Here is a 27,873-nt window from a genome sequence, read left to right as displayed (position 1 = left end):
GCCAGGAATCTTTTGATTTCATTTACAGTAGTGGGATACCACGCCTGGGCTCTTGAATACCCTGGTATAGGGTGGCTGGCAAGATACTGCTCAGCGTATAAATTTGTGTAATGGACCATGTCCTGTAGGATGGCCTCTGTGATAAAAAGATTGAAGAAATCTAGGATTTCAAAGTTAGTGGTGTCCACCTTGACGCCCGTGACTGCAGTGAATGGGGGAATTTCAGGGGCATAATTACAGGGAGGCCCCCACATAGGCGCTCCAACTGCTGCATCACCACTACCCTCACCCTCTTCTACCTCCATGGGTGCATCTGGCACACTGCCACCAGCCTCTCCCTCTTCTTCTACTTCTTCAGCAGTAAGTGTGCCGCCACTACTAGCCTCTGCGCTAATAGTGCTGCTATCACCAACCTCTGATTCATCAGTAGAGTCATCAGATGGGACATACTCCGAATCAGAATTGCTAAATTCCTCTGAGCTGGAGTCCTCACAATACCTAGCTGCTTCTGCAGCGGTATAAAACCGTTTGGCCATTGTGCCAGAAAAATACAGACCACTGCAAAACTAGTAACAACTGCAAAGCAAGAAGCTCCTAAATCCAATCCAGCAAGATTTGACCAACTGCTAATACAAACAACCAGAGGGAAAAAAAAAAGGCAGCAAGATCTGACCAACAGTTAACCACTGCTAAAACAAACAACCAGAAGAAAAAGAAAAAAAAAGAAGGCAGCAAGATCTGACCAACAGTTAACCACTGCTAAAACAAACAACCAGAAGAAAAAGGAAAAAAAAGAAGGCAGCAAGATCTGACCAACAGTTAACCACTGCTAAACAAACAACCAGAAGAAAAAGGAAAAAAAAGAAGGCAGCAAGATCTGACCAACAGTTAACCACTGCTAAACAAACAACCAGAAGAAAAAGGAAAAAAAAGAAGGCAGCAAGATCTGACCAACAGTTAACCACTGCTAAAACAAACCAGAAGAAAAAGGAAAAAAAAGAAGGCAGCAAGATCTGACCAACAGTTAACCACTGCTAAAACAAACCAGAAGAAAAAGGAAAAAAAAGAAGGCAGCAAGATCTGACCAACAGTTAACCACTGCTAAAACAAACAACCAGAAGAAAAAGAAAAAAAAGAAGGCAGCAAGATCTGACCAACAGTTAACCCCTGCTAAAATAAACAACAAGAATAAAAAAAAAAAAGAAGGCAGCAAGATCTGACCAACAGTTAACCCCTGCTAATACAAACACCAAGAAGAAGAAAAAAAAGAAGGCAGCAAGATTTGACCAACAGTTAACCCCTGCTAATACAAACAATCAGAAGAAGAAAAAAAAAACTAGAACTTGAACTCCTTCCAGAAATCTACAGAATAGATTACAGACAAGACACTGCACGTGCCCAAAATCGAAAAGAACCTTTTGGGGGCACTAAACAAGCAAACAGGGCAAAGGAACAGTCTGGAATAAAATCACCCAAAGCACTAAAACCAACAGCTATTGGAATGAAATCGGGGGCCAGAAACCTAAATCAACCAGCGTCACTGCAAACACAACTTTTTTTGGGGCACTAAACAAGTAGCAAAGGGCAATGCAAATGAAAAACAGAATAAAACAACAAAATGTAATAAAAATCAGCTAAAGCAATAAAAACCAACAGCTATTGGAATGAAATCAGGGGCCAGAAACCTAGACCAACCAGCGTCACTGCAAAGGCAAACTTTTTTGGGGGCACTAAACAAGCAGCAAAGGGCAAAGCAGAATAAAACAACAAAATATAAGAAAAAAAACTAGAACTTGAACTCCTTCCAGAAATCTACAGAATAGATTACAGACAAGACACTGCACGTGCCCAAAATCGAAAAGAACCTTTTGGGGGCACTAAACAAGCAAACAGGGCAAAGGAACAGTCTGGAATAAAATCACCCAAAGCACTAAAACCAACAGCTATTGGAATGAAATCGGGGGCCAGAAACCTAAACCAACCAGCGTCACTGCAAACAACTTTTTTTGGGGCACTAAACAAGTAGCAAAGGGCAATGCAAATGAAAAACAGAATAAAACAACAAAATGAAATAAAAATCAGCTAAAGCACAAAAACAACAGCTATTGGAATGAAATCGGGGGCCAGAAACCTAGACCAACCAGCGTCACTGCAAAGGCAAACTTTTTTGGGGGCACTAAACAAGCAGCAAAGGGCAAAGCAGAATAAAACAACAAAATATAATAAAAATCAGCTAAGACAATAAAAATAACAGCTATTGGAATGAAATTGGTGGTTAGAAACCTTGATCCACCAACGTCACTGTAAAGGCACCAAACAGCAAATAAAAGTGAAAATGCAATATAATAGATATAAAACACAAAGCAACAATGAAAATGGTAAAAAACTGCAAAAATACAATAAAATAAAGCAGATAATTATAGAACAAGAGTAGAAATAAAGTTTTAGCAAAAAAAAAACCAACTACTAAAGAAAGCAAAGAAAGAAAGAAAAGAAAAGAAGTATAGGGGAAAGAAAAAGTGTAGAAGTGTGAGTGTGTGTGTGAGTGCGTGTGTGAGTGTGAGTGTGTGCTTGGCAAAGATGCCTGTAAGTGTGTGAGTGTACAAAAGTGTGCTAAATGATAAAGACAGAAGAAAAAAATATTCAAAAAAAAAAAAACCAAATTTAGAGAGATTAGAAGGAAACAAGTAAAATAAAAGGTGTAAGGGTGTTGTAGTTCAGCTCACTGAATCCAAGGCAGGCAATCAAGGCGACCAAACCAGCAGGAGAACCGCAGGAAGGCAGCAGGAGGGCTCCAACAGACACAAGTGCGCAGTAGGAGTGAAAGGGGAGGCGTCAGGAGGGCTGGATTTATTTGGGCAGCAGGAGCGCGTCACAGCCATGCGCCCTGCGTGCGCCCTGCGCTCCTATTGGTTCCAGCGACGATCGGTGGGGAGACCGGTGAGTATGACCGGTTTTGCTCGTTGCCTAGGGGGTTCTGCCAGCATCTAACGTGCGCTTGCGGTTTTAAATGCAACCGCTGCGCACTGGAACCCGGAAGTGCTGGAGATCGTAGAATCTACGATCTGTGGCACTTTGGTCCTTTGATCCACAGAACGTAGATTCTACGATCTGTGGCACTTAAAGGGTTAAGATACCTGCTAGAAAATCATGTAAACATTAAATAAACCCAATAGGTTAGTTTTGCTTCCAGTAAGGATTAATTCTGAGCTTTCTGGATAACGGATTTCCAGATAATGGATCTCATACCTGTACTTTAATCACCTGTATCAGGGCTATGTCTGTGCTCTATTGCTTTTATCTATCTGAGCCACAACTAGGGTCGCCCCTTTTCTAGGAAAAAAATACTGTATATTTATCTTTTTTCCTTATTAATAACATTCAGATCAACCATAATTTTTACCGACCAGGCCGGTATAATACTGGCCAAGTGGCAACCCTAGCCACAACAATGGTTCAGATGTTTGTGTTCAGTCTGCAAATTTTTTTTATGAAATATTTCCTTTCAGTCCCATAAATGTCACTGCATTTATAGTTTAAAATCCTAATGAGTAGGAAAATTTAGGACTGTTTGTACATACAAATTATACATAACATATATCCAGGCAGAGCTTGTCCTTTAAGATCACATTTTAATTTACAAACTAAACAGACCAGCAGAGGGCACACTGGTACTATTTTATAAAAATACACATTTTTCACCAGTGATTCACATGCTGATCAGTTGCTATGGGATACTAGATCTGTTGCAAACTTTGCTTCTTTAATTAAATGACCCTCTCAATAGCTATCTCAACTGTCCTGGATAGCCCTGCAACAGTTGTGCCAGTCACAGCCGAACAATTGGTTGGAAGTTGTGCTTAGAAGGAATTGACTCTATAAAGGGAGTTGTAACTTTGTAGATAGTTTGGATGCCCAGAGCATTTCTTCTATTATAATCTCTTTAGTCACTCCACACTCTTGGGTGCACACTGGTATGGGGAAGTAAATCCCAGAATCCATTTTGTCTAATAAATTAGTGTAACTGCAAGCTACTTCCAATATACAGTACATTCATCCAAAATTGATGCTGGTTCTGACTCTTCAAACATTAAGCAGACATTGGCTCTCCTCAGCTGGCTTCTGCTACATTGTTATAAAAGTCAGAGCCACCATAGCAAGGGACAAACCTCTTTCTACAGCAATTACATTATATAAAACAACTAAACGTGATTAATACCAGTACAGTAGGACCCCCGATTTTATGTTTTTCAGGGAACCAGAAAAAAATGGTGTAAAATCAGGGAAATGTATTATGCATAATATATAAGTGGGACCACAAAACAACACTGTAAAATGAGTGAATATAAGAAAGTTGTTTTAAACTGGTCTTTCTTTTACCCTGTGGATTAGAATCCACCCCCACTCCTATGACAAAAATTTAAACGTAGTAAGCAAATCTTGCTGAAGTATCAGGGGAGTTGGCCATTATGAGCTGTTATTCAGATGGAGTGATTAGTAAAGTATGCCTTTCCTTTCTAACCCAAGAGATACATTAGCGAGTTCCCCAGTGTGCAATCCACTCTTGGTGGGATTGAAGAATACATTATTTAAATCCCAACTGTTTCATCTCATCACGATCTGATAAGCGAGCAAATCATTAAGTATAAATCTATCCTCCGATAACCACAGACCATAGCCGCAATTTAATTTTTTTTATTTATTTAATTTTGGCGTTTATGCTGAGGGGCCATTATGTTGCATTAGAATGAATCACTGTTCTAGATCCACTTCCATGATTTACAGTATATTGCATATTGGGATGCTATGCATTGGGGCAGGTCACAGGGAAGGGCCTTTTAAAGTAATATAGGCTTATGTCCTGCAGTTTTCCTTTTTGCTTTGACTTGCGGTAGCAATAGCATGCCTGAAAATGTTTTAATTGCTTTCAGTCCTAATAAGTGACCCCAAATATACTGCTCATAGAGCTCTGTGCCGTGTCTTGTAGTACATGAGCACTCCATTATCCACTGTGCCACCAGTGAAATTCCTGCATGGTTCTCTGAATGACTTGCAGTGGTGCACCTCCATCACCTCACCTGCCTGCCTCCTAGTTATGGCTGATATGATGTTCACATATGTGGCAGTAGACCAATAAATGCATTGGGGAATGGAAGACCAATGAGGCCTCATTCCACTAGTGATAACTATTTTAATGGGACTTTTTATTATTGTTTATTTTTGTTGCCAATGCCCATTTTTTAACATGTTCCTTTTGTGAAGAAATATGTAATTGCAGTTTTCTTCCCATGTTTATGTATGCTGTGTCGTACACATGCACTTAGATCCCCATACATTAAGCACGTGCACAGTGCAAACGTCGCCTTGAAACAAACAATCTGGTGCAAAGGCTCCCTATACTTGATTTTCCAGTAAGTACAAGTTTATAGCTGGGCCTTGTACCCCAACTGGCTGCATTGGATCTCCGTTATAGTGTGCAAGGGGATACTAAGATCCTGGACCTTCCTTGGTCATCACAACTTGCACAACCAAGGAAGATACATGCCACCCATGCCATGTATTTTTGCCCAACAGTTATACAGAACTTCAGAACCTTATAATTAGCTTCTGCTTTGGTTAATCTGACAAAAGTTACAGTCTAGCATAAAACCGGTCATTTCCAGCACATGGTGCAAAAAAAATGCAGCTCACGTGCAATTCATTTGATGAAAATGAAGCTAGTGTTAAGGTGCAGCAAGAGAAAACCGCATCCATTTGAAAAATGGTGTTCTGGAAAAAGGCATAAGTATAGAGGAATGTGTATAGATAGTCAAGTCTGGACTGAGATTCAAAACAGGGCCTGGCATTTTATGTACATAAAGGCCTAAACAGCCTCCCACAGGCCCAAAAAAGTGACAGCAGGAGCCCCTCTAGCATTTGCCAGAATCTACAGTTTGCCAGTCTGGGCCTGTAGACCTTAGAGAGGACCATAAAATCGGTAATCTGGGATCCTGTGTCAGTTACTGTCAGAATGTGCCAGTCGTTTCTTTGCTACAAGCAGTTGGGTAGCACAGTTATGATGTGAGGGTTGACTCAAAACCTGCAAGTTACAGCTGGTTGGGTGGGTTGTGGTCGAAATTTGGCAAGCTGTTAGTGTTGGGTGAGAGTCAGACCGGGTAAGTACAGAAGTAGCATACTGAGAGAAGAGATGCGGGTATGGGTTGGGCAGGGTTCTATAATGACAATATTTTGTGGGTGTACGTTGTGGGTCCACACATCACTGTGCGCGAGCTCTAAAGTACATTGCATCTTATTTCTTGTATTCCTTAGCACAAACCTTTATGGTGACTTTATATTTGTACCACATACTTCCAACTGTTTAATGTCCAGAGATTTCCCCTAAAGATGGCACCTGTTTGCCATTCCACTGAGCCAGTCAGTAAAAAATTTTTGTCAATGTTAATACGGACAATTACGTATTTTTTTTTGAGTGTACCAAAAAGGTGGCACCCTGTCATTTTTTACTTTATTCCAAGAAGTGTTTGACCCTGAGGTTTTTTTTTTTTTTTTTTTCAATGAGCAGCTGCACAGTTGTGTTCCTTCGGCCACACAGTATAGTCCTCTGTATATTTTTGTATGGAGTGGGGCGGGGGGATAAATGCCAGCAGAACACCAGTACTGAGCCAAACTGTTTCCAGTTGACTTTAAAGTCAATGGCTGCCTTAAACTTGAGCGTTTTTCCTGATGAAGTAACCATTTTGCTTGGCAAACTTGTACAACACAGGCCATAGTACAATATCCCACTCCCGGGTAAATGTTTGTGGCACTGCTGGAAGCTAAGGCATGGCTTAAAGGAACAGTAACACCAAAATATGTGTTAAATAATTAATATATAATGTAGTGTTGCTCTGCACTGGTAAAACTGGTGCTTTTGCTTCAGAAACGCTACTATAATTTATATAAACAAGTTGCTATGGGGGCAGCCATTCCAAGCCAAAAAAATAGACTAGATCTGAGGTATACAATTTATTTTTTTTCCGGAAAAGGTGTCAACCCTAAATGGGATACTTCAGAATGTATCTAAATACTCTGTATCCTGTGACTGAATGGCTACATAGCGGCTTACTTATCTAAACTATAGTAGTGTTGTTGAACTAAACAAGCCAGTTTTACTAGTGCTGTAGTCTGCAGAAAACTACAGTATCTTTTATTACTTTAAAACACTTTCATTTTTTGATGATACTGTTCCTTTAATGGACATTTGACTTCTCATTGCTTTTTCTTTTGCTTTTTTTTAAAACCAATGCATTTTCTGTTTCTGAATGGCTTGGTTGTCCGGTATCGGCATCGCGTCCCTCCTATGTCCTATATGTATATTGGTCACAGATTTTAAATTCCCGCGCATTTCTCCCACATCCGGCCTTTGGTGGTCGAATTATTGCCCGCAATGCATATGGCGCATACTCGCTTCCGCCCTTATTTACAACTATAGTTTCCTACGCACCCGTATTCCGTGCCCTAGCGCGACGGAAGCCGCAGAATAAGCCTTGTAGACATTGATCGATACTATAAACATATTATCCGACAGCGGAAAACCATGAGCAAGGCGTAAACGTTGGTGGGTTTAGAATTTCCAGCCCCACTCATAATCTGCTGTTTTACAACCTCAGCACGGATTGCACTCGTGCTGCTTAAAATATATCGCGGTGGGTTGTGGTAGTTGTAGTTTTCGCCGGCTGAACCCGGTCAGCTGACTGATTCACTGAAATCCCATAGTTCCTTGCGCGCACTACCCACGAATCGGAAGCCGCGTGGGAACTTGGGAATTGTAGTCCTGTCTGGAATTGTCTGTGACTTGTGGGGGGCAGCGCGGGCCTCGGATTCCCAGAGAGCCGCGCGACGCGGCCTGGAGCTCGGAGAGGCAGTTCGTGGCGGTGACCGAAGGGAAGGCTCCCTAGCCCGGTACCATTCAGCGTTTGTACCAGTCGCTCCTCAGTATGAGCGCCGCCAACCGGGCCCAGGGCGGGGGCGAGGCCTTCGTGGAGCAGGGACAATCTGGGGCAAGTAAAGGACCTGTGTCTTCCGCTGCTGCATCTGGGGGAGCGGCCGTGCCCGGGGGCTTTATGAGGATTGGGAGTGAGTATAAACCTATATGGGGCTTTTCTGCTGTGCTACAGCCATGTCTGATTTACAGGCAACAATAGACTCACTTCTAAGTGGCACATCTTGTATTTCTTCCCATTAATCCTATGAGGGAGCAGTTACACCAGTGCTTCCAGGCTATGGGGCTGCTCACTCTGGGGGAACATGGAGTACAGGCTTGGGGGGCCCATTGAATTCTAGTTGAGGTGCAATTTGGGGAGAATGAAGAATTATTTTACTAGTTAACACCAGCAAGTACAGCAATTCTTTGCTTCCCTCAATATTCCTGAAACTATTGCTGAAAAAAACAATGTTTTCTTTTGTTTTTAATCTTGTTTGACCCATATGGGGAGCCTGAACTGTAATTTACACAAATCACAGGCTGTTTTCTCAGAAACGGTACTGTGTAAATTCACCCTCAAGCTCCGTCCAGTGAAACTACGGCCCCAGGGCCAGATTACCATGACAAAGGGAAGGATAGTAGCCAAACATTACTGACCTGTAGCTGGTCCTAGTATGGTCATTTTAGCTCCACTTTTGTAGTCAAACGTTTTTTGATAAATCCGCCTCGGTTGTGTGAATATCTGGGCCCCAAATTTTATTTTAAAGGAAAACTATACCCCCCCAACAATGTAGGGCTCTATAAAAAGATATTGCATAAAACAGCTCATATGTAAAACCCTGCTTCATGTAAATAAACCATTTTCATAATAATATACTTATCTAGTAGTATGTGCCATTGGGTAATCATAACCAGAAAATTGCCATTTTAAAAAATAAGGGCCTCTCCCTGGAATCGTACGATTCACTGTGCGCACAAACATACCAACAAACCATACTTGTTAGGTCACATGAGCCAATTAACAACCAGAGTTCTGTCTTTTGCTTCCACACTTCTTCCTGTTAAGCTGGCCATAGACTCAAAGGTTCACTCTTTGGCGACATTGCCAAACGAGCGGATCTTTTGCCAATATGCCACTAACGGCATGGCTATATTGGGGGCCGAACAATCGAATTACGATACGCCAAGGGGCTCCGATGGGTCCGTCAGTTAAAAATCAAACCTTCCCGATCGATATCGTGGCCAGATATAGATTCGGAAGACCCGACGGAAGCCCCCATACACTGCCAGATAAGCTGTCAAATTGGTCCAAACGGCCGATATCCGCAGCTTTATCTGCCCGTGTATGGTCATCTTTACAATTAGATTCGTTAATAAATTTTGACTGCTTAATTACAGTCGTTTTGTGTCTGCTTGGAGGAGGTAAATCCACTACTGCCTCCTCTGATTACCAAGTTTTGGTTTTTAAACTCGTTTATATCCTTTTATTCTTTTTGGCGCCTCTGTTCTTTTTATACAATCTTTACAATTAGAGTTGTAGTATTTCTGGTCAGGTGATCTCTGAGGCAGCACACAGACCATCACTAAATGGTGGTTCAAGGCAAGAGATGTAAAAGGGCAATATTTACTTAAATATATAGACCAGTTTGGTAAGATTCTTAAATATGACACTGTTAAGTGTTCATTTTGGGGTTATAGTTTTTCCTTTAATCTTTAGGTTAGGTGCCAGTGGGAGAGATGAGCCTTCTTGTCAAATAGTGCCTTTTAACTGGTATTCTCTCTGGTCCCACCCACTGTGCGGTTAGTCCCCATAGGATGGCCAGTCAAAATCAGGGTGATTGGCTTGTTTAGCTCCCAGGCTAACTGTCCCATCAAAATGCCAGCTTAGTGAACCAACCCATATTTGCATAGGTCAGATCAGGGACCTCTTAATAGTAGGTGGCGTTAGGCTTGACAATTATAGGAGTTCATATGGAATCTCTGTAGAAAGGCAGTTCTTGTTCACTGTAAAATGTAAGCATTTATAGAGGCGATAATTTGCAATTGAGCAAATCCACGTATGTGGAAAGACAATGCAGCCTTCAAAATAACCATTTTAATTTTCTGAGAGAAGGCGAATGAGTAGCATACTACTTTGGCTTATGGGGTTACTGATTGAACAGTTCCGGCACGTCTGAATGGAATCTTATTGACCTAAAGCTAATTTAGAATTTTTGAATTTCCGGTTGTTCAGAATTTGAACACAAGCAGATGAGATGGCAGGTCAGTTTAGTGTAGTTGCCTTCACTGTTTTCAAGTGAGTCATTAGACCACCCATCGACCAATCAAACACCCCGGGTTCTTGAGCAGTGAACCAAATGGAACTTTGCAATCCATGCTCTAAAACAGGCACTTCAAACTGATGGGTTTGCGGCTACAGTTAGCACCTTTGTATCGTTATTGGTTCTATTTTAAACCATTTTGTATAAAGCCATTCCTTGGCTTTATAAAAATGGTTTAAAATAGATTAGGGGTAAACAATTCCCTTTCTACTACACATGACTCTCATTAATACCTCATTTTATAGTATAGGCTACTTTAATTTTCATAGTTATAATGAACTGTATACAACTGTGTTTAGCAATTTCATCATTCACATCCGTTTCTGCCCCAGTGGAGCCTACAATCTAAGGTCCTGATCACATTCAGGCAATGGGCAATTTCATCAGGAGCCAATTAGCCTTCCTGTATCTATTTGGAGTGTGGGGAGGAACCTTATGCAGGCATGGGGGGGGGGGAATTTCCAAACTCTTTGCAGACAGAGCCCAGTCAGACCTGCGATAAAGCTGCAATGCAGGCATGCAATCCGTTGAGCATTTATTGAATCCACAGGAAGCAGAAGCTAAATATTGAATTTAGTATCTGGCCTATGTGGGGCATTCGCAAAAGTATCCAGTCACTTCATCTGAAACAATGTCATTGGAACTCGCTTCCAAAAAATCTCCCAAAGCAATTGCAGCACATGCGCTTTACTTACGACGTGTTGGGTTTTGTAGATGATCACCATTTGCAATGCCAAGTGTCTGTTGGTGTGGTGTAAAGGTATGGGAAGCGTGTCCTCCAGAGTAATAGATTGCATTTCACTTTAAAGGAGAAGGAAAGGTTAAAACTAAGTAAGCCTTATCAGAAAGGTCCATCTAAATATACCAGTAAACCCCCAAAGTAATGTTGCTCTGAGTCCCCTGTCAAAAGAAACACTGCATTTCTTTCCTTCTATTGTGTACACATGGGCTTCTGTATCAGACTTCCTGCCTTCAGCTTAAACCTCATTGCCCTGGGCAAGAGCATGCCCAGTTTGCTCCTCTCCCCCCCCCTCCCTTCTCTACTGTAATCTGAGCCCAGAGCAGGGAGAGACTCAGGCAGGAAGTGATGTCACACCACATTAATACTGCAGCTCCTATTCTAAACAAACAGAGAGTTTCTAGAGCTTTTTACTCAGGTATGGTAAAACATTCTACAGAATAAATATAGCATTCTAGCATGCACTATTGCAGCTAATCTATTGGCAATAAAATGCCTCCGTAGCTTTCCTTCTCCTTTAAGGCAGTCTTATTTGCAAAGGCTTGGAAGATGCCAAAACAGCGCTACCTGTTTGAATACTCTTTGCAGACCGTAACATTTGGTGGGCTGTTTGATTTCATGGTTTGTGATAGGTGCGATTTGTCGCGATTCCCCATAGACACCAGCGCAAAAGTTTCCCCAGCGATTGCGGATGAAAAGTCGCCGCGAGTTAAATCGCGGCGCTATCGCCTAGTGTGGCCTGAGCCTAAAACCGCACATATGTAAAAACCCTGCTTCATGTAAATAAACAATTTTTATAATGGACCTTTTTCTAGTAGTATTTGCCATTTTAAAAAAAATAAGGGCCGCCCCCTGGGATCTTATGATTCACGGTGCACACAAACAAACCATACTTGTTCGGTCACATGAGTCAATTAACAGAGTTGTGTCTTTTGCTTCCACACTTCTTCCTGTTACAGTTAGAGCTGCAGTATTTCTGGTCAGGTGATCTCTGAGGCAGCACACAGACCATCACGAAATGGGGGTTCAAGGCAAGAGATGTAAAAAAGCAAGATTTACTTAAATCTATACAGTAAAACCTCAATTTTTACATCCCCTGATTTTAAGTTTTCCCTAATTTTACATTGTTGTTTTGTGGTCCCATCTATATATTATGCATAATACACTTCCCTGATTTTAAATTTTCCTGGAGTTTACACCATGTTTTTCTGGTCCCCTGAAAAACATAAAATGGGTGTTCTACTGTATACCAGTATGGTAAGATTCTTGAATATCAGATGAAAAGCTCTTCTCGCACTCCCTGGCCTTCGTGTTGATTGCACGGTGACGAAGGGGTCGGCATCCTCCAACAGCAAATGGGTAAGAAATCACTGGCACTCAAAGGGTAGGTGCAAGCAGGGATAATCCCTTGTGTTTATTAACAGAAAATGCAACGTTTCGAGGTCAGACCCCTTTGTCAAGCATGCTTGACAAAGGGGTCTGACCCCGAAACGTTGCGTTTTCTGTTAATAAACGCAAGGGATTGTCCCTGCTTGCACCTGCCCTTTGAGTGCCAGTGATTTCTTACCCAAGATTCTTGAATTTGCCACTTAATTTGATTTAAACTCTGTTGCTTAAATACTCAGTTTGGGGGTAAAGTTTTTCTTTAACAAGATGATTAAACATTCCTTCTCACAATTGTATTGATTTGCCATTGACCTTATCGTAAAGATGCGATTGCCCGGGCTCTCTATGGATTGTGGTTATGTCTGGCTGGGGGTGGCGTATGAGCAACCACTTATATGTATTAGGGCAGAGACACATGTGGAGATTTAGTAGTCCGGCGATAAATCGCCTCTTCTTGGGGCGACTAATATCCCTGAACTGCCTACTTTGGAAAACAAAGTGCTCAGAGTGCCATCTCTCTGGCAATTTAGATTCTAACCAGCGGGAAATCAGTTCAGGGAGATTCGTTGTCTGGAGAAGATGCGATTTGTCTGCCTGGCAATTTCATCTCCCCGAATTTCCACGTGTGTCCCTGTGCTAATGCATATAAGTGCCACCAGTTGTTCATTAAGGTGGCCATACACGGGCAGATAAAGCTGCCGATATCGGTCGTTTGGACCAATTTGACCGCTTATCTGCCCGTGTATGGAGGCTTCCGACTGGCCTTCCCAATCGATATCTGGCCACGATATAGATCGGGAAGGTTTGATTTTTAACCGACCGACCCATTGGAGCCCCTTAGTGTATCGTAATTCGATCATTTGGCCATACGGCCGAACATTCGAATTACCCCCGATCTAGCCATGCCGTTAGTGGCATATCGGGTCAAAGCAGTTATCAGCAGCACACCGTAGATTTGAATAAACGTGTATTATATTGTATCAAAATATTCCCCAATAGTGGCATATCGGGGGAAAGATCCGCTCGTTTGGCGATGTCGCCAAACGAGTGAATCTTTGAGTCTATGGTCAGTTTAAATCAGACATAACCACAATCTGGGCGACTAATCTCCACGTGTCTCTGCCCTAAAGGAGCTTTGCTGACGTTTGCTGACTCTGTCACAGGAAGCCTAGCAAATTTATTTACACTGGGGTGTTAATTGCACTTTGGACACTAACAAAGGAAGTTGCTGACACCTTTGGTGTTGATCACACTTGGCTATCAGCTGCCGGGCTCCCAGTATTTGTCATGCAGGCGTAGCTGCTTTGGAAGATGTTGCTACGGATTTGAAAGCTTTATGGTAGGAACCTTCAAAGGACTCCTCTCCCGGTGTGTGTGTGTGTCAGTTTGTAAGCTTACAGCTTTGAGACCTGCCCTCCCTCTGAAGATTTTTATTGCTCCTTTCTAACAAGAGATGCTCCTGAATCTACAGATAATGTGCTGGGGTCTGTGTGATCTTTTCCCCTGGATCTAGACAGTTTGTTCTGACCTTGCTCTATTATCATTGATCAGCTGTTATTCAGTAATGAAGGAATAATATCTTATATGGCTCCTTGTTGAAATAAAAATAAAAAGTAAAATAATAAATAATAATGTAAAAAAATAAAATGTTCTTTCATTCTATTCTGCAGTTCTATCCCACGGGGAGGGTTTAGCCTTTGGTACATGAGACGTTGATGTTTTTTAGCCATTGGAGAAGTACATGGACGAGATCATGCCGCCTGTTATTTGCATTCCCAAAAATCTCCTGTCCCTGTTGACGTTTAGATTCTGCCAGTGCCAGGCTGCTTTAACCTGCTTCCCTGGCAGAGCCAACCAGACTATCTGCCCCATTTGCCTGAGATTTCATGGCAGGGAAAGTGGCAGCAGAAAAGCAACCCCCCTCCCCCCCCCAAAGAGATAAAGGTGCCCATACTTCCGGGCATCCGTCTGGCAAAGTCGCCAAATGAGCCGATTCCCCCCCGATATGCCCTTGAGGTGTGTGATATTGGGCTGATCCAGTTGTCTGCCCTATGGCCCAACTTTCTGATCACAATGAGCAGAATAAAGGCAGTCTGATTGAGGGCTGCATCAACAACATCCTCAAACCGATGGGATTTTGAAACCTGCCTGATCTTTTTGGGCAGATTTCGATGGAGGCCTGTCAGAGGGCCCCAATGAGCTGCTGACTTAATCTGTCGGTAGTTTATACCGGCTACTCAACTCCATGCATAAAACGTGTCCATAAATTGATAATGGGTGAGTGCAGAGGACCTCTAGTCTTTGAATATGTGTGTGTGTGTGTATACATTGGCCAATTATTTTGCAGTTAAGTATTGTGACTGAAATTATTTTTTGGTTTAGTTTAGAGATTATGGATCGGAACTCCAAAATGGGGCGTTATTCAGTTTGTTAGTCTATTTGTCCCCTACTTGCTGGACTTGAAAGTAACACAAAAGAAGTGCATTATTGGTAAACCAGTTAGAACAAATAGCAGAATTTGGTTTCCTGTTTCTAATGTTATTTTCTTTGCCTAGGAGACAGTGGAAAAGTTACAACAGTGGTAGCAACCCCTGGTCAGGGACCAGACCGCCCACAGGAGGTTTCCTATACAGACATCAAAGTCATTGGTAATGGCTCCTTTGGGGTGGTGTACCAGGCTCGACTAGTGGGCTGTGGAGAAATGGTGGCTATCAAGAAGGTCCTGCAAGATAAAAGATTTAAGGTAAGATAATGGGGGGACGGGCTGGTGTTACTGTGTGAAAATGCCATTGATCCTAGCACTGATGGTTTTAAAACTTGAAATGAAAGGCATATTTCACCTGTTGCAGTAGTTTGGACAAAACAAGGTGCCCCAGAATATATTGTAAATAACTCACCAAGTCGTAAATGTGGCCCGGGTGCACCAGCCCTGGACACCCAGCTTTACGGAGCGGTACGGCACAGGATTTGAAGAAGAAGCAGGGCCGACCGGCACTCAAACGGATCCACAGGACCAGTGAAAATTAGTTAAATCTTTTTATTTATACAAAGTTTAAAAAATGTATATTTGCATCTCCATCTGCCCTACGCGTTTTGCACCCACTTTGGGCGCTTAATCATGGGCTGAGTAAGGTATTTAAAGGGTTTCTATTGGGAAAACTCAAAACAAGTTTAATTAATTTCAACGTTAAGAAACCAAAAGTGGCCAGTTGCCAAATACTCTATAACTGTGTACAGAAGCCCTAAGGCTCATGGTTCAGCTGGTGGTTTCCTTCCTATCATTGTCATTCAAGGGGTGGTTCACCTTCCAATCACTTTGTTCAGTTCAATATTCTATTTTTTACCATTTTAGCAAAATCTCAGTTTAATGTTCGTGTCTCTGGTGTTGCCTGTCAGCTCAGTAATTTAGGTGCAGACTCTAAACTGTTACAATTAGATGCTTTAGAAGGTGAAACATGAAACTTTACACTTCAGTGTTGGAAAAACGGTCACATATAGAAAAATAGAAAGTAAATGGAAAAGGTCTTTATTTTCTGGTGAACTATCACTACCTGGTATGAAAACTGCTCTGTATCAGATCGCAAGATCTTGCAGCGGGTGGTGAGGACAGCGGAAAAGATTATTGGGGTCTCGCTTCCTGCCATTATGGATATTTACCACACCCGCTGTCTCCAGAAGGCTACCAGCATTGTCAGGGATAGCACCCACCCTGCACACGATCTCTTTACCCTCCTGCCATCTGGTAAAAGATACCGCAGTATTCGAGCTCTGACTTTCAGAATGCGAAACAGTCTATTTCCGCAAGCCATCTGGTATCTCAACTCCCAAGGACTGAACTGAATATATTCATAAGGAACTGAAATGTCCACTTTGCCCAGCGTGACCGTGTACTAGAGTTGTTGTATTGCACCGAGGGGTTCTGGAGGAACGTCATTTCGTTTCTACTATGTACTGTATTTACTGTATATGGCTGAAATGACCATAAAATCCACTTGACTTGAAACCAACTCAACTGAAAAAGTGTTGAACAACCCATTTAAAGGGGACCTGTCATCCAGACCTACAAAGCTGCATAATAAGTCCTTTTCAAATTAAACATGAAATCCTTCTTTTATATAATTAAAGCATTCATAGCTGTCACAGCAATTGAAAATCTCAGCTGTCCAACTATTGCCTGCCCTTCCTCTTTAAAGGACCAGTAACATCAAAAATTTTTATCTAAAAAATACATTCTATATGATAAAAATAATGGACATGCCCTATAAAATACCTAGCGTTTTTTTTAAAAAAAATTCAAAATACTATTTCTCCATTACCTTGGAAACCGGCGATACGGCGATCAGTTCGCCCATGCGTGCACGTTCCCGACACTGTTCCTCCACACAGCACCGGAAGTCAGGAACAGGACGTCGCACACAGAGCAGAGAGGCACAACTTCTGACAAGGCAGCGTGGAGAGAGAGGCTGCACGGAAAGAGAGAGTAACGCTGGGGGGGAGGGCTTCAAAACAGCTGGCACAGAAAGCTGCTGGGACAGAAAGGGTGCCAATAAAGAAAGCCTGCGGGGGGGGGGCAGAAATAAATTCTGTAACGGAGAAAGAAAGGCTTGTCGAGAAACTCTGGGGGAGTGACGAATACAGAGGAGGGGGAGGAAAGTTTAAGGCTGGGTGAGGGAACTGCAGTGAGACGCACACGGAGTCAATGGCTGTGTGACAGGAACATGCTGAGGGAACAGCAGTGAGAGAGGAAGTGACGTCACGAAGAACCGGAAGAGGCACACAGCTGCGCGCACGTAGGGAAGGAGAAAGAAGATGAAGCCAGAAAATGGTGGAGACCCTTTGGACGCCGTGGGACAGCGCCGGTTTGAGTTTTTTCGGGTGTCTTGCCGAAACTGCAGGAAAGGGCAGCATATTGGGGGTAAGTAATGTACATTAATTATTTTTTATTGTGAAAAAAAATGATGTTACTGGTCCTTTAAAGTAATTTTGTATATCTACCGCTCACCTGCCACTTCACTTTTCCTTCAATGGTGGTGCTGGTCCCCCGTAGACCCCAGCAAGGTCCCTCAGTAATAGCAATAATTCGTAGGTCCGCACACACCCTCTCTCTTTACCATTTAATTGTGTAGCCCATGCATGGGGATGGATGTCAGGTCCCCCATTTTGGTGCACACACAAAATTCTGAGATGATGCAAGGCTTATTTTAATAAGTGTCCACAAAATGGCTCCTGGACCCCTAACTGTAAGCTGACCCAAGAAAGCCATATATTTGTATATACAGGTATGGGACCCGTTATCCAGAATGCTAAGGATTTTATACCTTAAGGGCAGAGAGATGCTGCTATTTTGGGAGATTAGTCGGCCAGCAACAAATGGCTTCTTCTACGGGCGACTAATCTCCCCAAACTGCTGTCCCGCCAGCTAGAATGTAAATCGCGGCAGGATGGCACTCAAAACGCTTTGTTTTCCCGAAGTTGCCCATTCTAGCCAGTGGGAAGGCAGTTTGAGGAGATTAGTCACCCAAAGAAGAAGCGACTTGTCTCTGGGAGACTAATAACAGTGTGTGTCTCATAAAACTTCTAGATCACAGTGTAAACCGTAAATAAACACAATAGGCTGGTTTTGCTTCCAATAAGGATTAATTATATCTTAGATGGGATCAAGTACAAGCTACTGTTTTATTAAGAAAATAATTTTTAAAAATGTTGATTATTTGGATAAAATGGAGTCTGTGAGATGGCTTTGCTGAAATTCAGAGCTTTCTGGATAATTGGTTTCGGATTCGACACCAGCAATACACATTCAGATAAATTCAAAATGTGTAAATGTCTTACTGCTCCAACTTGTAACTATTTGCCAAACTACTTTTTTTTTTCTTTTTTTTTTTCATTAAGAATAATGCAGAACACTGTAAAATCTCTCAAACCTATAAATAAGGAAATCATGAATACATTTCAGCTGATGTTTCCATGAGACAAATACAAGGGGTGCATAAGATAATGAGGCTTTTCAGCTCCTGTGCGGTATCTGGCTGCACTGCTTTTCTGCAAGCCATGAGAAATGACCTGAGCCAAATTAGTGACTACATCGTCTAGTTAAATGTTAACTTTTCTTAGTTACAGATCTGGCAATTATGGGGCTTAGTTGTCTGTAGGGAAAAGTTAAAATTGCTCAAGACTGGGGCAGCCAATTAAAGGAACAGTAACACTAAAAATTATGTAAAAAATTAATTTCAACCCCCCCCCTCAAATAACAAATGTATCTTGGACAAAGTTAAAGGGCAACTCCAAAAATACATATCTTAAGCTTTTTGAAAAGTAAACATAATTTCAAGCAACTTTGCAATATACATCAACTAAAATATATGCAGACTTTTCATGATTTTTAATGGTTCCTTACAGTTCCCTAAGCCTAGCCCCCTGCTCTTCTGCTGATCTTTCTGACTACTTTGTTGAGCTGGCTGACTACTGTTTCTTTGTATCAACAGCAATCTGTCCTCAGCCTGCATCCTCCAAATCCCACAATTCTCTGCACACGTGTTTTCAATAAGGAACAGAGCATAACAGTGCAATGCATTGTGGGTTATGTAGTTCTTGCATCCTGTCTATAAACTATGGAGAAGTTTGTAACATCCGTGTTTAGTCCCTCCTTCCCTGCCAGGATTTCAAATGATGCAGAAAGAGAAGAACTGTCAACAAAGTAGTCAGAAAGATCAGCTGGATTTCAGCATAGAAAATGGCATTTATCTTTACGTTTTGAAGAAGCCGATAACTGTGATGGGTATATTAGGGGTTTCTGCGTTAGGGTATGACTACACAGATGTTTTCGGCGCAATCCGACGCGCTGCGATAAATTGCATTCGACGGAAATAAGGTAAGTGAATGCATTGACGGATGAAGTCGCAGCGTTGATCCGGCACGGCTATCGGATGCAGACGCTGCGTCTGCATCCGACAGTTGTCATGTCAGATCAACGCTGCAACTTCATCCAACAATGCATTTACTTACCTTATTTCAATCGAATGCGATTTGTCGCCGGCGTTTTTTTCGTAACACGTCGGATCGCACCAAAAACGTCCCATATAGTCCTACCCTAAAGTGGGCCCCTTTATTACATTTTGGTTTGGAAGCTGGAGTTTCCCTTTAATTATTTTTATTGCTTTATACTTCAATACCTAGGTAAAATCCCACTTCCGGTTGTGCACTGCATTTCAAAGGCGATAGGGCGACACGCATTCTAAGCTCTTCTGCTTGCTCCAGTCTCCTGCTAGCCAAACCTTTTTTTTTTTTAAACGGGTAGTCTATTGCTTCTGCTTCACAAAGTGGATTCTTGCGCTCTGTAGCTTTCATCAGCATGATTTACTTCAGTTTTATACAAAAGGAGAAAATCCATCCTGAAGCAGAAGCCACTAACTTCCGGGTTTTAAAGAAAGAGCGCACAAATAAGAGAATGTATGTCGCCCCTTCAACTTTACAATACATCACACAACCGGAAGAGGGATTTTATCTAGGTATGTATAATCCAATAATTTTTTTTTACAAAATTATTTACTGGTCCTTTAACAGGCAGGGGCATAGTACAGGACGTGTGTCAAGCCATTATGGCGAATAAAACACAGGGTTTATAGTGAAAAGAGGAAAAAAAGATTATAAGAAAAAGTCATTATCCTCAAAATACAGTTGGTTATACAATATTTTCCACTTGGTACCTGTTGGTATTCATGTAAGAGTGTGGGATTGAATGCACAGAAATCCACTATCCTGAGAAGTGTAGTGTCTATTTGATATAATGCATGTTTATTTTATATGGGTGCCTTCATAGTAGGTATATAACCAGGCGTGTGTCCTGCACAGGGATGATAAAACTAGGCAGTATGGGTCCGTTCCTACTCCAATTGCAGCTTCCCTTCAAATGATAGGCTTTAAAGGGGTTGTTTACCTTTGAGAACTTTTAGTATGATGTAGAGAGTGATATTTTAAGACCATTTACAATTGGTTTTCAATTTTTATTTGTTGTTTTTAAGTTATTTAGCTTTTTATTCAGCAGCTGGTAACTAGGGTCCACGATACCCTAGCAACCATGCATTGAGTTGAATAAGAGATTGAAATATGAATAGGAGTGGGTCTGAAAAGAAGGATCAGTAATAAAAAGTAACAATTGCAATACATTTGTAGCCTTACAGAGCATTTGCTTTTTTACAAGGGAGCCAGTGACACCCATTTGAAAGCTGCAAAGAGTCAGAAGAAAAAGGCAAATAACTATAAAACTATATAAAAAAAATTAATAATGAAAACCGATTTAAAAGTTGCTTAGAATTGACCATTCTATTACATAATAAGTTACTTTAAAGGTAAGGTGAACCACCCGTTTGATCTTGTATATTTCAGAAAGTTTGGATTGGGAGAGAGGTTATGGTTTGGCACTACACTTTTTAAGTGCAACTATTACAAAAATGAAAATTTAATATAAGCTTCAGCATACTGAAATAAGAAGTTTTCGAAATGTAAACAAATAAAAGTTCTGTACTGTGTCCGAAATCAAATTTATGTTCACTATCCCTCTCTCAGCGTCTGTTTCGCCTCATTCTCTCTTCATGCAGCAGTTGGGTGTCAGATAATCATTGACTGTTATATCCAATATATCTTATAGGGGGGCTCCTTTTGCCTAGAAGAGGTCTTAGAGCTCACTCTATTAAAATCACCAGACATCATGTCTCTCTACATGCAGGATTTGTGCAAAAGGCAGTCTGTACTGGAATCCGTTATTTGAGTGAGCTCTAATACATCTGCTAGGAAAGGAAGCCCCCCTATAAGATATATTGGATCTAACTCTATTAATATCCGACTCCCAACTGCTGAATGAAAGCAACATGCTGAGAGAGGAATAGTGAAGATAAACTTGATTATTTCAGAAACGATGCAGAATATTTGATTGTATTTAGAATGTTTCTTATTACAGTATGATGACGCTTATATTGAATTTTCATTTTCACAATCGTTCCCTTTAAATAAACTTTTTTGTTACAACCCCTTTGTATATGGAACTGTTTAGGTACTTCTTGTAATAAACGCACATAAAATATACGCTAAACAAGGTAGTGAGACTTTATTGCTTCCAACAATGGTTTGTAAAATACAGACAGCAGAAGTAGCTGTTGGATACATTTATTTTCAAGGTTACCCCTTTTTTTTTTTTAAATAAAATAACTACTTTTGCTCATTGTCTCCATGTCTATTCAGCACAGGGCGAACCTAATTGTTTCCTTTTTTAATAGGGCCTAGGTGCAATGGACTTATAATGTGGACTTAAGATGTTCCTTTCTCCTTTCAGAACCGGGAGCTGCAGATCATGCGCAGGCTGGATCACTGTAACATTGTGCGCCTGAGATATTTCTTCTACTCCAGTGGAGAGAAGGTCTGGCTTTTTCTTGTATTCCCTGCAGACAGTCTGTATATGAATTCTGTTCATGTTCTTGCACATAACCCCATTGTTAACTTGTTCCTTCGATCCAGTATATTTAGCTAATGTATTTGTGGCATTCCAAGTCATAGGTTAGACTTTCGTCTTTAAACATAAGAATAAGCCATTATTTATTTTGAGCCTGATTCATTACTACTCTGATATCGTAAAACAATGCTTTGTAACTGTTATAACTGAAATCTGCATAATGATGGCAAAGTCGTTGCTTGCATTGAGTTCCTCAACCGTATGAAAGTTTCTTTTTAAACGTTGATTCTTTCTGATACTATTTGTAACATGTGCTCTATTTTATTCAGAAAGATGAGGTTTACCTAAACCTGGTCCTGGATTTCGTCCCAGAGACGGTCTATCGTGTTGCTCGTCACTTTGCAAAAGCCAAAAGCTCATTACCGTCCATTTATGTGAAGGTGAGAAAACAATGAAGATCCTCTGATAGTGATTCAGATAGGGAATGCTGGGCTATGTGGAACAAGTTGTCCCAGAGCCTATTCTCTGTTACTGAATCCGTATTATATCATGTATTAGTGGGGGGAAGACATTTGTAAAGCAAGTTGGGGGTTTCTGTAAATATCTTACTCATACGTCCTGGGCAACCTGGAACCATGTGGTTAAATTCCCTCCCATCAGGAGGCAGGACACAGAAGAACATAAAGTCTTCCCCTCTATATAACTCTTCTCTATCACCAGATAATTGGTTTTAATTGTGTCCTCACAAAGTCAAGCGGTTTGGATAAGAACCCATAGGGGGTCCAGCACAAGCATGCTTTAGCTTGGGATTAGCCAAGGCACCAGTGGTGGTATCGCTTCTGCTGTGCTCATGTCAGCCCCACCAAGGGACCCTCACCAGGGACAGTAGCCTCTACAGCTTTTTTTTTTTTTTTACTCGTGAGCCACATTTAAATCTAAAGAGTTGGAGAGCAACACAAGCTTGAAAAAGTCCATGTGGATGTTAAATAAGAGCTGTGATTGGCTGTTTGGTAGCCCCCATATGGACTGCTAACCTACAGGAGACTCTGTTTGGCAGTACACCTGGTTTTTTATGCAACCAAAACTTGCCTCCAAGCCTGGAATTCAAAAATAAGCACCTGCTTTGAGGCCCCTGGGAGGAACATTCAAGGGGTTGGTGAGCAACATGTTACTCACGAGCTACTGGTTGGTGATCACTGCTCTACAGCCTCAGATCCACACACTGAGACAGACTAGGGGACAGTGTGAGCACATTGTCTCCTCTGTGCTCTACCCAATAGCAAAGCACACAGACGGTATAATGGATCACTCGGTTCAAAGGTTAAAATTCCAAAGCTTTATTCAAAACACGTAGCTTCTGTGGAAGTGACTTGCATTAGTCACGAAAGGCGTAAAGCAGTGCTCCGTGTAGTGCTCTCTCCCTGCCTTTATCATGTGTGCGATTTTTACGTATTTTGAATAAAACTTTGGAATTTTAACCTTTGAACCGAGTGATCCATTTTAATGTGCAGAGGATCGTCTGGGTGCTTTGTGGACGCATATTGAATTTTCTTAACTAGCCAGAAGGGATTATATGATCCAGTGACACGTTGTTTCCTCCGTTGAGATGCCTGTGCAATGTCTACCTTCATTATCTAGGCTCTACCCAATATCAGGCATTCCCAATGGTAGAGGTATGGATCAGCCGCCTGCCCCACCTACCTGTCACAGATGGTCCTGCGGTGTCACTGACACTTCTCAGTGGCTTCCTCCCCCATGTTTGGGCTACGGCGGATTGGCTTCCTCGCCCAGGTTTGGGCTACGGCGGATTGAGAAGGTGGAAGGGAAGTGGAGCTTAAGAGTGGGGCAGGCCATGTTGGTCACAGCAGTGCTTTTGCAGACGGCATTGTCAGCAGTCCGACACTACTCCTCTGGGCCACGAGGAAGGCATTCAGAACGGTTAGACGAGTCTTGCGCCACACAATCACCTTCATGACATCGCTTCCTCTCTGACCCAGATTGAGAACTCCTTCTTACCGTCACTGGCTGCAAGAGCACACTCCTACTCCAGAATAAGTCTAGGGGGTCTTCATAGAAACGTTCCAGATCCTTTCATGGCCTTGAGACTCCTCCCCATCCAGACAGTTTCCCTTGGGGGCGCTGCTCCTCCAAGGGAAATTCCCCTTGGCAGTCTAGAAAGGCAAATCCCAAGTCCAGCAACGGCAAGCAGGGCAGCAGTACATTTTGTCATTCTTTTAAAACATACATTTTTTGTTGTTGCTGTTCCTTTAACCCCATGGTTCTTGTGTCCCCCGTAGGACTAGAGAGAAAAGGATTTAATGGTAAGTAATCCTTTTTTTTTTGTCTACTAATGAGCATCTTTCCCCCTTCCATTTAGGTATACCTGTATCAGCTGTTCCGAAGCTTGGCTTATATCCATTCTCAGGGTGTCTGTCACAGAGACATAAAACCGCAGAACTTGCTGGTGGATCCAGACACTGCTGTACTTAAACTTTGTGACTTCGGCAGGTGAGTGCTAGTTGCCCCACCCATGACTTAAAGAACCTAGTTTTTGTATGTATCTAATGTTCAGATAAAATAAACATTCCTTCTTACTTTCAGTGCAAAGCAGCTTGTTCGTGGGGAGCCAAATGTGTCCTATATATGTTCGAGGTATTACAGAGCCCCTGAACTCATTTTTGGAGCCACAGACTACACTGCAAATATTGGTAAGCAGTGTCCGCTTTACAGTCGGAATTCAGCTCTAACATTAAAAGAACAGTTCAGTATAAAAATAAAAACTGGGTAGATAGGCTTTGTTTTTATTATCATGAATTGTTTGGCATTACAAGCTATGATAGTGTATAAAGCCCTGTCAGTCTTATATGTGGCAGGGCACAGAATAGTCTTGTTACACTCACACACTCCATAGGTGTTTACTTTATAATGACAGTTTATAATTCAATTTAGTGTGACCCCACAAAAACAAAGCTTTCAAGATTTGGCCTAGGTGATGGATTTAAAGAGACTAAAGGTTAGGGAAGCCTTTAAAGGAGCAAGATATCATTTAAATAAACTTTTAGATTGCAAGCTTTTTTTGAACAGAACCCCTTTTACCTCTTATTTCCGGTATTTTTGTATGTGATGTTTATGTTCAGTCGAAATCACTCATTTAGTGTACTGAGATGCACTAAAAGTGTATTCTAATAAATGAGCTGATGGGAGTGACGATTCCAGACTGAAGCAAAATTGCTCCAGCATTGCAGAGCCCACCCTAGAACACACTTGCACATAGAAGGAAACACATTCTGAGCAATTTTCCATATACATTGATTAAACATAATGGTGTTATTTGTAAATGTAACTGCTGTTAAGAGTATCTGCACTGCGCTGTTGATTAACAGTCCTGGAGGAAAACTGCGTGGTGCCAAATCTGAACTTACATAAACAAAAATGTTTTTAAACCCACTGATCATTCCAAACATATTGGAAAGTAGCTCAGAATTACATTGACATACTTTACTTTTTTATTTCAATACGGGGGGGGTCGACAGGTACAGGTTATAAGTACAGTTGATAGACAGGCGAGGGGTCGCATAAGACAGGCGAGGGGTCGCATAAGACAGGCGAGGGGTCGCATAAGACAGACGAGGGGTCGCATAAGACAGGCGAGGGGTCGCATAAGACAGGCGAGGGGTCGCATACGGCCTACTTAAGTTTTGGCCTCCGTCCACTCTTCCCAGATTTTCTTATTTGTCTGGACAAGCTCTGGCCTGGAACATCCGCTGACTTTTGCTGACTAAGTTTTGCCAGAAGTGAAGGGAGGGTGGTTTTGGGTTCAGCTATTTTTATTTCTGGCATAGTAAAGCTGGATCGCCACAAGTCTCTCTCTGCGTTTAGTGGAATCAGCTCTTCTATGATACCAAGGAGGCAAACTTGTGGGGACTATATTTTGGGAAATGTGGTTTTCTCCTGCAGATGGGTAATTACTCTGTCCCAGAACTTTTGGACCTTGGGGCAGTCCCACATCATGTGGAGTAGTTAACCTTGTGCTTGCAGCATTTAGGGCAGTGTGATTTAGTGGTGTTCTCCACTCAGCAAGCCATGCAGACCACGCCTCCTTTACAGACTTTTCAGTGGATATAAACAGGTGGCTCTGTGATGAAATGGTTAGATTACCATAATCAAGGGAAATTATACATTTGTTTAGCCCTTGGCAATTACCATTTACATTAATCTCTTTTATTTCCCTGTTCTTAGACATCTGGTCAGCAGGTTGTGTCCTTGCAGAGCTGCTATTGGGCCAGCCCATCTTTCCTGGAGATAGTGGAGTTGACCAGCTGGTGGAAATTATTAAGGTGAGTTAAATCCTACAGCTTCTTATAGGTATGGGACCTGTTATCCAGAATTCTTGGGACCTGGTGTTCTGGGGATCTCTCTGTAATTTACCCAACAGGATTGTTTTACCTTTTTAATATGGTTCAGCTATAGCTTAGTTGGGATAAAGTAATATTATACTGTTTTTATTATTGGAAAGGAAATATTTTTTTAAAACTTTGAATTATCAGATTAGAATCGCTCTAGGGGAGATGGCCTCCCCATAATTTGGAGCTTTATGGATAACCGATCCATATCTGTGTTTACTGTGTAGGGATTTTGTGTGTAGATATTTACCCAGTAAGTACTGAGACTATTCGTTCACCAATACCCTCTCTATGGTAGTATATACCCCCCTCCAGGTTATACCACCTGTTGATAGCCAAATTCCTGATTGTGAGTGGTCTATCTATGCAACTTAGTTCATCAAAATATAATCAATTGCCTTTTTTTTTTCTTTTTTTAAATCTAAATTGGCGCCCGAATTTACTGCCCCTTTAATTTTATCTGAGTTCCTAATCTGTGTGAGGTGCAGTTTGCTGGCTACTTGGATAAATGGCCAAGGCTTGTCCTATATGATCATATTGTGATACATAACTGCAGTGGCTCTCGTACATAGGAGTTGGCCAGTGGCAGTCCTTGCCGTGTACAAGCTTGATGGCTAGATAGTGTGAGATTTGGAAGGAATGCCTCGTTGCTAAGGGTAACCCTTACCGCAAACAAGACTTGTGTTCCCTGGGGAATGAATTCCTTGTATTTGTCTAAGGAAATGAACATCCTGCGTTTCTTCCCTAAACACCTTGATGTTCTCCGTTTTGAGTGAACAGGAGAAACCCCCATACACCCACCCTTTCACATTGAATCACAGCAATCCGCGGTTTTTAAGGAACAGTAGCACCAAAAAATTACAGTGGTGAAAATACAATGTTCTGTTGGACTGCAATGTTAAAACTGGTGTGTTTGCTTCACAAACACTATTATAGTTTATATAAATAAGCTGCTATGTAGTCTTGGGGGCAGCCATTGAAAGGAGAAAAGGCTCAGGTTACACAGCAGATAAGCTCTATAGTATACAATGGGATTCTTTAAAACTTATCTGTTATCTATTGTGTATCCTTTGCTTAAATGGCTGCCCCATGGCTACATAGCAGCTTGTTTATAGGAACTATAGTTTTGTTTCTGAAGCACACTCTTGTTTTACCAGTGCAAAGCAACACTACACTATATAGCCATTACTTAAATTTTTTGGTGTTACTGTTCCTTTAAGTAACCAAAATGCCACAGGTATAATTTTTAGGAGGCTTTAATTCATCTATAGGGCTGCTAAGCGGAGATTCCTGGATTAGGGGTTACTGTATTTTTGTTTGTTTCCCTGTGTTTGAAGCAATTTTCAATTTTTTTTTTAGGTTTTGGGGACTCCCACACGGGAACAAATAAGAGAGATGAATCCAAACTACACAGAGTTTAAATTCCCACAGATCAAAGCACATCCTTGGACAAAGGTATGGGGCGGCCATGTACCTTGTCATTGCCGTGAGCTTAGTTCTTAGAAATAATAATAAAAGCAGCTGTCTGTGCCTGAGATGTAGAACCAGAGTTCCCAGCAATCCTCTAGCATTCTGGGAGCTGTTTTGCAAAATCTGAAGAACTGAATATTTTGAAT

General features: G+C 41.7%; 1 protein-coding gene across 2 annotated transcripts in view; it reads left to right on the top strand.

The window, feature by feature from the left end:
* gsk3a.S (glycogen synthase kinase 3 alpha S homeolog) overlaps positions 1-27,873 on the top strand; it is a 47,637-nt gene that overhangs the window by 17,155 nt on the left and 2,609 nt on the right. The window contains exons 1-8 of one of the 2 annotated variants that reach the window (XM_018228117.2): positions 7,545-8,115; positions 14,965-15,152; positions 21,738-21,821; positions 22,184-22,294; positions 24,232-24,362; positions 24,456-24,562; positions 26,094-26,191; positions 27,617-27,712. In XM_018228117.2, the coding sequence (XP_018083606.1) occupies positions 7,977-8,115; positions 14,965-15,152; positions 21,738-21,821; positions 22,184-22,294; positions 24,232-24,362; positions 24,456-24,562; positions 26,094-26,191; positions 27,617-27,712 (954 nt within the window). In that variant the 5' untranslated portion in view covers positions 7,545-7,976. Of the gene's footprint in view, positions 1-7,544; positions 8,116-14,964; positions 15,153-21,737; positions 21,822-22,183; positions 22,295-24,231; positions 24,363-24,455; positions 24,563-26,093; positions 26,192-27,616; positions 27,713-27,873 lie in introns of those variants that run through there. The other variant, XM_018228118.2, reaches the window with a different exon arrangement.

The sequence above is a fragment of the Xenopus laevis genome, chromosome 7S (assembly GCF_017654675.1).
Source record: "Xenopus laevis strain J_2021 chromosome 7S, Xenopus_laevis_v10.1, whole genome shotgun sequence".
NCBI lineage: Eukaryota > Metazoa > Chordata > Amphibia > Anura > Pipidae > Xenopus > Xenopus laevis.
Note: the sequence above shows the minus strand (reverse complement) of the source record. Positions and strands in the feature narration are given on the sequence as shown.